We start from the raw sequence: 12,592 nt of genomic DNA on the forward strand, positions 1-12,592 counted from the left end.
CTCAGGAACGGTCAGCCTTCTCCACCCCCGATGGCCACTATCAATTTAAGGTCATGCCCTTTGGCATGAAGAATGCCCCCGCCACGTTCCAACGTCTTGTGAACCAGGTCTTGGCGGGGCTCGAAGAATTCAGCGCTGCCTACCTGGACGATATCGCTGTATACAGCCGCCACTGGTCCGACCACCTCCGTCACCTCCAAGAGGTCCTCCAAGCCCTCCAGCGGGCCGGCCTCACCATTAAGGCCGGCAAGTGCCAAATTGGCCAAGGGTCTGTGACCTACCTTGGGCACCAAGTGGGAAGCGGGCTGGTGGCCCCACTACAACTTAAGATTGCTGCCATCCAGTCCTGGCAGCCCCCCGTCACCCAGACCGAGGTCCGAGCCTTCTTGGGGCTCACCGGCTACTACCGGCGGTTCGTGAAGGACTACGGCAGCATCGTGGGGCCCCTCACGGGTCTCACATCCAAGAATCAACCGAAGCGAGTCAACTGGACTCCTGATTGTCAAGCGGCCTTCGAGGAGCTGAAGGCCGCCCTGTGCACCGCCCCGGTGCTCCAGGCCCCCGATTACAGTCGGGAATTTGTGGTGCAGACTGACGCCTCCGACCACGGCATCGGAGCCGTCCTCTCTCAGTTGAACCCCGAAGGTCATGACCAGCCGGTGGCCTTCATCAGTCGACGTCTCCTGGCCCGAGAACAGCGTTGGAGCACCATCGAGAGAGAGGCATTCGCAGTAGTGTGGGCCCTCAAAAAGCTCTGACCCTACCTCTTCGGTACCCACTTCCGGGTACAAACCGACCATCGACCCCTGCAATGGCTGATGCAGATGCGGGGGGAGAACCCAAAACTCTTGCGCTGGTCCATTTCCCTGCAGGGAATGGACTTCACTGTGGAGCACCGACCAGGCCAAGACCACGCCAACGCGGATGGCCTGTCCCGCTTTTTCCGCCTCGACGAAGAGAGTCCCCAAGGAGATGGGTGACTCTCCCCGCCTTCAGCTGGGGGGGACGCATGTTGGACAGGCCTCACAGACGGCTTGCTCCCTCCCCGCTCGACAGGGCCCGAACTCCGGCCCACCTGGCATATCCCCGCGGCAAGCACCTGTACCCCGTCTCCCGACGGACCCTCTGCCCTCGGACCCCTACTCATCACGGGGTCCAGCCCCACCGGCTTCCCCGGCCGGGTCACGCCGCCATCTTGGGCCCTGCACCACGCGGCCGCATGGCCTCCCCTCGACCCTAACCCCGGGCCTGGCCGGCCCCGACATCCCGGCACCACCATCCACCCGGGAGGTGAGCGGACCACTTGGCAGGTCACTGGGAGAACGAAGTGTCAAGGGCTCTTCCCCCCGCCAGGTGCCGATCGCCTCCAGCTCCCCCAGGCGCTGGCTCCACCCCCTGCTGGGTGTCTGGACACCTTCATCCCGGACCCTCCGACCTCCAAGTGCGAGGGCCCGGACATCAAAGGGCACCAGCCCTATAACTGAGGCAGCTCCAGAGCAGGAAGGCAGTTGTATCCTGGAGTCGAGAGACACCGAGTGAACTCAGCCCTGACGGTCTACTGGCGCTGCCGTAGCCCGCTCTTGTGAACCATCGTCCTGCCTGCTGGCGCTGCCGCGGCCTTCTGCAATCTTTATCTTCCTGGGACCTGCTGGCGCTGCCGCGGCCCGCTGTAACGACCATCCTCACCGGGACCTGCTGGCGCTGCCGCGGACCGTTCATCTTCCTGGGACCTGCTGGCGCTGCCGCGGCCCGTTGTAACGACCATCCTCACCGGGACCTGCTGGCGCTGCCGCGGACCGTACCTCTTCCTGGGACCTGCTGGCGCTGCCGCGGCCCGTTGTAACGACCATCCTCGCCGGGACCTGCTGGCGCTGCCGCGGACCGTACCACCTAACCACCAAGCTCGAGGATTGTGAGCTCATCATCATCTCATCCGAACTACCTGATTGGTAAATAGACTGACCCGCTACCCCCTTCCCTACCTTACGAGACTCTAATCGAGGGGACCCCTGAGTCCAGACCTCCTTGTACCATTCTACCGTATCGTAAATAAGTACCTATAAAGAACACTGAACCTTATCCGTGTGTGCTATCTGTCTGTGGGGGGGAAGTTACTTGTCTGTACGATCACTGGAGACGGCTCTCCCTGGAGACCTCTCCCCCTGACCCCGGCCGGCCCTCCCGGTCCGTCTACCTTTTCCAACAAGCTACCATCCTGTTGGATAGGCAGACATCCATGAACCACTCAAAAATGCATGACCGACAATGCCACACAGGCTGAACGCAGGTGACCTTGGCATGACGGAGGCTTTGCCGGTAACTGATCTGCAGCACTGCCATTGGCAGTGCCCCCAGTAAATGCAGCATTCGTGCACGGTACAGTTCCACGTGACAGGGGTTGAGCATGTGTCAGGGATCTTCGGCCACTGCGTTAGTGGTTCTTGTTGAAGCGGCACTATTCTGACCAGCGGCTGGCCTGTGGATGAAATGCCACATCTCGGATCAAAGAGTTGTTTTAGTGTGCACCGTTTGTACGCCTGGGATGTTGTGGGAGTAAGTGTGAAGGCCATTCCATGCAAGATATATTCGTGCAAGGACTCATGTGTGTGGGGTGTGTATACGTTGGTCCCTCGCTGGGCTGTGCCTGGTGTGGGAGTCGGCTTCAGCTGCAATGATATCTGTCAGGGGTTGCCGCGAAAATGCTATTCCGAGGTCGGAGGTGCAGATGTGCTTCTGCTTGATGTGTCAGACAAAGGAGCTTTCATTCCTGGTGTAGGTTTGGGATCTGCCTGCATTCATGAAATGTGAAGTGGCTTGTCGGGGTGGGGTGGGATGAGTGTGACTTTATCATCCATTTTTGACATGTCTTGCATGTGGCATATGAGCGGCATCACTGTGTGTTACGTTGCCTCACAGCTGCTCCTCCCTCCCCACAAACCCATTTACTTATGTGCACTGCGCGATTGCATCACTTGCAGTCCTACGGCACAGTATTGTCATGCCTGTATGCGCATGTCCACAAGCCTGACAACGACACTGTGATGTTGGCCATTGAATGTGGTGGCCCACGTGAGTGTAGGCCTATGGTAAGGATAGGGCGGACACAGATGTAGGGTATATGCCTGGCTGAACTGGCGCAGCTAATGTGTCTAGGCATTTGGCTCATGCCGCGGCAATGCAGATACACACAACACTTGGCATGTATGTTCCTGGACCCCCAGTGGTCTTCGCTCCTTCATTACTCCGTTCATGCGAGCACGCACTCTGGGTGCATGCTACATTGCAACATTTTCGCTTACAGGGGGTGGTGACTTAGCTACATGTCCCAGCTCTTCCCCACTGCCTGAGGTGTCATGGTTGCGTCCATTGTCCACAACACTGCAGACTCCAGCAGCATATGTCCACATGGACAGGTCTGTGCTCTGCATACTGAGGTCTGTCCAGCACATCACCACCACACTTGGCATTGTGTGCATTCTTATTCATGGGTTACTTGCTTCCTTCTCACGTACTTGGTTCCCGCCTCTACCCACATTGTGCTATTGTGTGGCTGAGGGGCCATGCCCTTTTAGGAACGGCCGCTGTCCTGTTCTGCTCTGCCCGGGTGGTAGACCAGGGGGGAGGAGGTCCGGGGGTGGCATGGGGGTAGTGGAGGTGGGTGTTGTGGCCCTATAGGGTCCCGGAGCTGCATGATCAGTGTCTCCATGCCATGTGTTGGTCTTCAGATGTGGCTCTGGACTGGGCTCCCTTTCATGCTGCAGGTAGTCATCCTGCTTAACACCAGTTGGAGGTAGGTGTTAGATCCCTGCTGATAACGGCATTATCGCCTGTTTTTGGATCGCATTGCAGATCTGGCTGGTCGTTGAGAATGTTGCGAGGTGGTGCTTTCGTGTGTTTTGGCACGGGTATGCCTACTCTGCATATCATTAGAGTTAATTGTTGCTCTCCTCCGTTGAGATGATTTTTGCGGAAGCTATCTCAGGTAAAATGGGGATGTGGGCAATTTGCACCAGCTTGTGAATGGGGAGACTTTTTTTTGCCACTTTTGCTGCGCTAAAGTGGAGATGACTCGGAGATAAGTCCTTGAGAATATGCCCCTAAGTGTTCTGTGTTATTTGGAAGCGTGGAGTAACTTTGACCCTGTACAGATTACTTGATTGGTGTTATAAATCCTTACATGGTGGTACTGTGCTTTTAACAATTACTAATATGATGTGGATAAAAAACAGTTCTGTCCCAGTGTTCACAGCGTGATGTAAGCAAAGCGCAGCCTATCATGCTGGCTATGCTAGCAGAACGAGCAAGTGGTGTCCCACCACAGTTGTGAGTGAAAGTGTTTTCACTGTTGGTGGGATGGTTTGTCACAATCTTTGCACTTCACACAATAAATATTTCCAGTTATTTCTAACACATGATATGCATTTAAAAGCTGAAACAAATTGTTAACTTTCCGATAATTGTTGGTTGGCTAAGTGTAAGTAACAATTGGAGATAAGAATTGACATGGCATTAATTGTTTCAAAAAGGTGATCAAATCCTTTTTCAGCTTGTAATAAAATCTAGTGTAAAGGATTGAGCTGAGATATAAAAAAAGCACTAATTAACCTTCGTCACCACTCGCCGTAGCTGACATGATGCACCCTTTGGAGAGGAAAGACCCCTCTTAGCTTATGTCCGCCTGGTAATACTAGGGAATGGCCAGTTTTTTAGCACTTTGTCGTGCCTGCCTCTGAGCTGTCACAGCTGTTTCAGACAGAAGAAGTGAAGCACAGGGACAAGACTTCCTTTGTGATGGACCCTGCCCCATCCAGCACTGTGCTTTCAACCCAACGTTGGACATGCTCCCCGTCCATTTGGTGGACCAGCGCTCTGAAGTGACTACAGGGTGACAGCACTCTACAAAACAGCAAGAACCAGTAAACAAATGGACATGGGACAACTGACTGCTGGCATAGGCTGGGAAAGAGGTCCCACAGACACCACTCTTCCTTCTGAGCCCTGCTCCTCCTTGACTGGGTGGTTAATTTATAAAACAATAAGTGTCGATCGAAAGTTGTGCTCAGAAGCCGCAGCCGGCACTACAAATATTGGGGATGCCATATGCAAAGGCTGCTTATCTTTGAGACCACCTCATGCCCCTCCCACCCCCAGCAGACAAGCGGCTCCTTTATCTCCAGCGTTGTCTTAAGAACATTTCGGGGCCTGGGTATGTCATATTTTTGGGGTCCCTGTTCAGAACAACTTTTCATTTTATTGCCCATTTTGAGATAATTGAGGCCAGTCGCGACCAGGTGGGGAGGGGGAATCACATGGGGAGGGGTGGTTTAATTTAAAAAATAAATTACACTTACCTTGAGGCCGGGTCCCGCGTCTTCTCGGCTCCTGCTATCCTGCCTTCGACATGAACAGGAAGCAGGCAGCCAGGCTCTCTCCCCTAAGCCAATCGCAGTGCTGCATGCAGCATTGAGATTGGTTGAGACGGCAACTAGTCAGGGGCTTATGGGGTGGGCATGTTCTCCATTGATATGGGCAAAGTGCGCATAACTGGTTTGGGCGGCCCAAGAGGGCCGACCAAACAGTCTATGTGCACTAAGGAGTGGGCACACCACTCCTCCTCTGCCCTGCTTGGAGAGCGGAGCAGCATCACCCACCCACCCGCAAACATAAAAAGGTAATAACTAAATGTATTACCATTTTATGTTTCTGCTTCTCGCACTGCGAGTAAGCAGTGGGGCTACGCTCCTCTGCCGTCCCTGATTGAGGCCCGTATAATCGCAACCAAACTTTCAGAAATGGAGGTCCCTCAAAAACAGTTCAAATGTGGCTTGTCCGTTAAAGGATTAAATTGTGTACCGTTCATATTGCCAATCAGTTAAAACCAATAACAAATGTTGATTAAAAAAGTAACATGCCTTGCACAGGACCCTACAAACCTTAAGATGACCCTGAAAAAGAGAGACAGATATAGAGGTAGGCCAGACAAGAGAAGTTTTAATACATAAATAGGCAGAGCGGAGGCAGATGGCCCTTCTTGGAAGAGTGGGGGCCTTGTGCAATTGGCCGCTTTGCCCATGCCCTAAAACGTCTCAATTATCTCACTCTAGCAGGTTCTTTTTTTATACCTACTTTCTACCTTGGTCAAAGTTTTTTCCAGCAATTTTCTTACACATATTTATTTCTGTGAGTCAGTGCTCATTTGTACCATCTTGCAAGATTGGTGTGAGTTTAGGTGTGGCCCTTTTGTCTCAATCATTAAACACCAACACAATTTACTGAAGTTGACACAGCCACCTGACTTGGGAAAACGACCGGTTCACACTACCGACACACATCTTCACAAACCAAGCCAGACTCCACGCCACACTGGAAACCTCTGAAAAGTGTAGAATATTATCCCAGAAATCCCAAAATCAGTGTAATGGGATACCCGGGGCAAACTGTGCACTATGCATATACTCGTAACATAATGTAAGATAATGCATAACGTAACATAACATACCATAATATAAAATAATATAAGTAAGGCTTCCAGATTTCTGTTTTTACTGATTTTTATGAATAAGTACAGATGGAATAGGATGAGATTTCCTTAAATAAAATCTTATGTTAATATATATCTGTGGTATAATACTAAGATTTGCCTATGGATGTACTGTTGTGGTATATTTGGCTACCTAATTTGTTAAAATAGGACAGGCATCAAAGTTCCAGTGCTTGTTTATCCGTTAAATAAATCTGAAATGATAACATTTTACGATTTCTTTTATTTTCAAAATGAAAATTAAATATGGATAAATACTAAATAGGATGGCCCAAAACGAAATATGGATAAGTACAGATGGAAATGTTTAAACAAAATTAATACCATGAAACCAGGAGACCTACATTTTACATAGAATGGAATACACACAGTGTACAGTGCTCTACGCCACTCTGCCAGGGACCGAATGAATATCATATAGAGAACCATTATATATTGTTCTCTTAGCAGAATTGGCACAACATACTACACCCTGCAAGATGCTAGTTACATAATAGGTGCAGTGCACAATCCATTTTAAGCTCTGATAGCTATTAAATAAATACAATGTACAGCTACCCCATATATACTCTAACAATGATTTATATCTGACCTTAAAAAATGTTTCCCAATTCGGCTAGTGAAGGAATGTCCACCTTTACATAACTATAATACTGTATGCTGGTCACAGAAATGCTACTGGACACAATTATTGTAAACCTTCTAGTCGAAATGAAATGGCTGCTATGTACAAGAGCAATACCCTCATACGTTCTGCTAATGATGGAATACAATACTCTGATACACTCTGCTAGTTATGAGACCGCTGTTGTATAGTATACGTTAATATATTCTGTTAATAGTAATAATACAATATCCTGATTCACGCGTTCAGCAGGGCGATAACTGCATGTACAAGCCCCGTAGGCATTGTGCGAGAGAAGGAATAGGCACCTTGCACAATGCTTCTACACACTCTGCTTGTGACAGAATCAGTGTACAAACTTCTGATACACTCTATCGACGAAATGGCAGCTGCTTATTAAACCATCATAGTTCCTGGTAATAACGCAATGAGTTTTGCGTGCGAGGCCTTGATGCTCTATCAAAGTTATCAGACGTCACCAGGGCTTGAGCCAACTCTCCAACTCTCAAGATGTGATTTTTTCCTAGTTGCTCACATTTGGACTGGGGCAACGCCAAGAATGGCAGGCCCCAAAGACAGGTGCGGGCTGGATAGGACCGGCTTAGGGCGGCGGCCAACGGTGGGTCTGTAGGTTCAAATTTTCATAGCATCCAGCAGCGTCAGCCATTGGCTGGCGGGGGGGTGATAGGCTTGCCTGGCTGGGTGGCAGCCAGATAGGATAAAAGGAGGGCCATTTTCCTCCCATCATTACCTGGTTTATCGTCTGGCTGACCCTGTCCACCCCCAATGCTCCTGAGATCTGCCTGCATCTTGGACCTGCAAGTAGATTCTTTTGCCCACCCACCTGTAGATAGCACCTTAGCGGGGTGAGGGGTTCTGGCAGGGAAGGAGTCATTTTTTAACACAAAGCAGGTGGACAACCTTGGAATCAGGGAAAGTGCAGGCTAATTCAGGATGGAATTAGTATCCTTTTGGCTCACAACTGGAGCAAGGGCACTGCGGTATTGAGAGAATGGCTCAGGACTCCCGCTACAGCGATTGCCCCGAGCCTCTCACTGTACTCCATTACATTGCCCTGGGGATGATGTTTGGGATGGGGACTGCGCCAGGGGACCAAGGTATGGCCCAGATCCCCAGGACCATCTCCCATTGGGTGCCAGGAGGGATCCCTTCTTTGGGTGGCTCTGGCATGGTTGTTTTGGGGGTCCAGATTTCATGAGGGACCATGCACCCTCTATTCTGAAGGAGCAGGTGAGTTTGCCTTGTACAAAGTGCAAGTTTTTGGGGGTGATCAGGGCCCTCGAGACCATTCGAATTAGTCAATGCCATAGGTGCCTGGTGGGTGGTGTACCATGACTCCTTCGAGAGCTATTGTTAGGAGATTCCATGTATTAGATATCATCACTGAAGTGCTGTAAAAATTGTAAATAATAGATAAGAATTCAAGATTGTTGAAAATGTTTTTTAATGCCGATTTATGGATAATACATACGGCCAGAGAGTTGTTATGCTCTCTAACGCAAGAATGACGTTAGCTTGTCTCTGACACTTACGGGGTCATATTCCCATCTCATATAGGGGAGCGGGGCAAGGCCTCTGTGTGGAGCAGAATAGGTCTCTTTATGGTCTACCACCTGTGATTTCTCCCATAAGCTAAAATGTGACTTGTTGCAAATGTTTTTTTGGAGGCCAGCTTGTGACAGTGATCTCTGTCTTTGTAGTTAGCTTTGTGCTGCAGATGCCCACTGACATAGCAATAGAACATGTATCCAAGTGTAGCGATCTGAACATGTCTCCAAGTGTAGCAATCTGAACATGTCTCCAAGTGTAGTAATCTGAACATGTCTCCAAGTGTAGCAATCTGAACATGTCTCTAAGTGTAGCGATCTGAAAATGTCTCTTAGTGTATCGATCTGAACATATCTCCAAGTGTAGCGATCTGAACATGTCTCCAAGTGTAGCAATCTGAACATGTCTCCAAGTGTAGCAATCTGAACATGTCTCCAAGTATAGCAATCTGAACATGTCTCCAAGTGTAGCGATCTGAAAATGTCTCTTAGTGTATCGATCTGAACATATCTCCAAGTGTAGCGATCTGAACATGTCTCCAAGTGTAGCAATCTGAACATGTCTCCAAGTGTAGCAATCTGAACATGTCTCCAAGTGTAGCGATCTGAAAATGTCTCCAAGTGTAGCGATCTGAAAATGTCTCTAAGTGTAGCGATCTGAACATGTCTCCAAGTGTAGCGATCTGATCATGTATCAAAGTGTAGTGATCTAAACATGTCTCCAAGTGTAGCGATCTGAAAATGTCTCTAAGTGTAGCGATCTGAACATGTCTCCAAGTGTAGCAATCTGAACATGTCTCCAAGTGTAGCAATCTGAACATGTCTCCAAGTGTAGCAATAGAACATGTATCCAAGTGTAGCGATCTGAACATGTCTCCAAGTGTAGCAATCTGAACATGTCTCCAAGTGTAGTAATCTGAACATGTCTCCAAGTGTAGCAATCTGAACATGTCTCTAAGTGTAGCGATCTGAAAATGTCTCTTAGTGTATCGATCTGAACATATCTCCAAGTGTAGCGATCTGAACATGTCTCCAAGTGTAGCAATCTGAACATGTCTCCAAGTGTAGCAATCTGAACATGTCTCCAAGTGTAGCAATCTGAACATGTCTCCAAGTGTAGCGATCTGAAAATGTCTCTTAGTGTATCGATCTGAACATATCTCCAAGTGTAGCGATCTGAACATGTCTCCAAGTGTAGCAATCTGAACATGTCTCCAAGTGTAGCAATCTGAACATGTCTCCAAGTGTAGCGATCTGAAAATGTCTCCAAGTGTAGCGATCTGAAAATGTCTCTAAGTGTAGCGATCTGAACATGTCTCCAAGTGTAGCGATCTGATCATGTATCAAAGTGTAGTGATCTAAACATGTCTCCAAGTGTAGCGATCTGAAAATGTCTCTAAGTGTAGCGATCTGAACATGTCTCCAAGTGTAGCAATCTGAACATGTCTCCAAGTGTAGCAATCTGAACATGTCTCTAAGTGTAGCGATCTGAACATGTCTCCAAGTGTAGCAATCTGAACATGTCTCTAAGTGTAGCGATCTGAACATGTCTCCAAGTGTAGCAATCTGAACATGTCTCCAAGTGTAGCAATCTGAACATGTCTCTAAGTGTAGCGATCTGAACATGTCTCCAAGTGTAGCAATCTGAACATGTCTCTTAGTGTATCGATCTGAACATGTCTCCAAGTGTAGCGATCTGAACATGTCTCCAAGTGTAGCAATCTGAACATGTCTCTAAGTGTAGCGATCTGAACATGTCTCCAAGTGTAGCAATCTGAACATGTCTCCAAGTGTAGCAATCTGAACATGTCTCCAAGTGTAGCAATCTGAACATGTCTCCAAGTGTAGCGATCTGAAAATGTCTCTTAGTGTATCGATCTGAACATATCTCCAAGTGTAGCGATCTGAACATGTCTCCAAGTGTAGCAATCTGAACATGTCTCCAAGTGTAGCAATCTGAACATGTCTCCAAGTGTAGCGATCTGAAAATGTCTCTAAGTGTAGCGATCTGAACATGTCTCCAAGTGTAGCGATCTGATCATGTATCAAAGTGTAGTGATCTAAACATGTCTCCAAGTGTAGCGATCTGAAAATGTCTCTAAGTGTAGCGATCTGAACATGTCTCCAAGTGTAGCAATCTGAACATGTCTCCAAGTGTAGCAATCTGAACATGTCTCTAAGTGTAGCGATCTGAACATGTCTCCAAGTGTAGTGATCTAAACATGTCTCTAAGTGTAGCGATCTGAACATGTCTCCAAGTGTAGCAATCTGAACATGTCTCCAAGTGTAGCAATATGAACATGTCTCCAAGTGTAGCAATCTGAACATGTCTCCAAGTGTAGCGATCTGAAAATGTCTCTAAGTGTAGCGATCTGAACATGTCTCCAAGTGTAGCGATCTGATCATGTATCAAAGTGTAGCGATCTGAAAATGTCTCTTAGTGTATCGATCTGAACATATCTCCAAGTGTAGCGATCTGAACATATCTCCAAGTGTAGTGATATGAACATGTCTCCAAGTGTAGCAATTGGAACATGTCTCCAAGTGAAGCGATCTGATCATGTCTCCAAGTTTAGCGATCTGATCATGTCTCCAAGTGAAGCGATCTGAACATGTCATCAAGTGTAGCGATCTGATCATGTCTCCAAGTTTAGCGATATGATCATGTCTCCAAGTTTAGCAATCTGAACATGTCATCAAGTGTAGCGATCTGATCATGTCTTTAAGTGTAGTTATCTGACTTGTCCCCAAGCCCTTGATGTTAAAGTGGTTCATAGAGTGAATATGGTTATGGCAGTCATATGATTGGACATGTGTGGAGTCACTCTTTCATGGGATAGGATTAGAATGGCGCTGTCATGGGCCCTGATTAGGCTGGGCCTATGATTTTACCTGGCTGGTTAGTTCAGGTTGGGGTGATTTTCAGGTGAGATGTGGAAATGGTGGTACTTGTACTTGACACAACTCAGGTGTACTACCAAAGGGACATGGATGAAGTGGCCCTGTACAAAAATATTGCTGGCTTAGTCACGGCATAGTACATGGGTTGGGTGGTCTCTTGAGATGGGACCAAGCTTGGGCGGGGTAATATGTCACCTGACTAGGATCATCTCAAGATGGAACATAGCTCAGATGGTCCTGAATATCTTAGCTCTCATACTCACAACACAACGTATTTCTACGTCATGGATATCTCCTTCCGCTCCTCAGCTGCTCTACTCCACTCTCTCCCCACTGGGTGTGATTCCCCTCTTCTCACATCATTTCCCAACTCTGTTGGCTTTCCTCGTTCTTCGGTGGTCCATTGTCTACTCACCTTACCAGTTCTAATCCACTGTCTTCCCAAGATTCTCTGGGCTTGACCATTGCAGTCCAGAGTGAGGTTTAGGAAGTATTTTTACATGTATACATTGTGGTTTCTACAGCATACTTCATGCTGGCGAAAGCCCTAGTTTGTATATTGTCCTCCTGCATGCCTCCTAATATATTTACACCTTGTTTTGCAGCCACGGAGTCAGGACTCAGAATAACAGGACCCAGGACGGACAGCATGTTTTACTTCCACTGCCCCCCACAGTTGGAGGGTGAGTATGATGTGTGCTGTTGGTGCATGTAGTCACGTACCAGACGTTTGTTGCGGGGAGCAGAATGTGTGCGCAGAAAGGTGTCAGCCTGTGTGTTCTTGCATAGGATAATCACGTGGGTGTCTCTCCTCTCTGCACACCCCATCAACCTAGCTCAGAACAGTGACAATGAAAGTGAATCCAGCCCTATGGCCTTTTCTGTGGGTGTCTGACGTTCACTGCAGCAGGGCTGACAATGTGCTCTAGAATAATGATAAGTGATAAGGTAGGCCCC

The 12,592-nt window shown here is 48.3% G+C and overlaps 1 protein-coding gene across 1 annotated transcript in view; it reads left to right on the top strand.

Annotated features, from left to right (window-relative positions):
• Positions 1-12,592, top strand: part of DRGX (dorsal root ganglia homeobox) — a 111,402-nt gene that overhangs the window by 21,854 nt on the left and 76,956 nt on the right. Inside the window, exon 2 of the mRNA XM_085615160.1 lies at positions 12,241-12,318. Coding sequence (XP_085471286.1) covers positions 12,285-12,318 — 34 coding nt within the window. The 5' untranslated portion in view covers positions 12,241-12,284. The remainder of the gene's footprint in view (positions 1-12,240; positions 12,319-12,592) is intronic.

Source organism: Triturus cristatus, chromosome 1_2, assembly GCF_964204655.1.
Source record: "Triturus cristatus chromosome 1_2, aTriCri1.1, whole genome shotgun sequence".
NCBI lineage: Eukaryota > Metazoa > Chordata > Amphibia > Caudata > Salamandridae > Triturus > Triturus cristatus.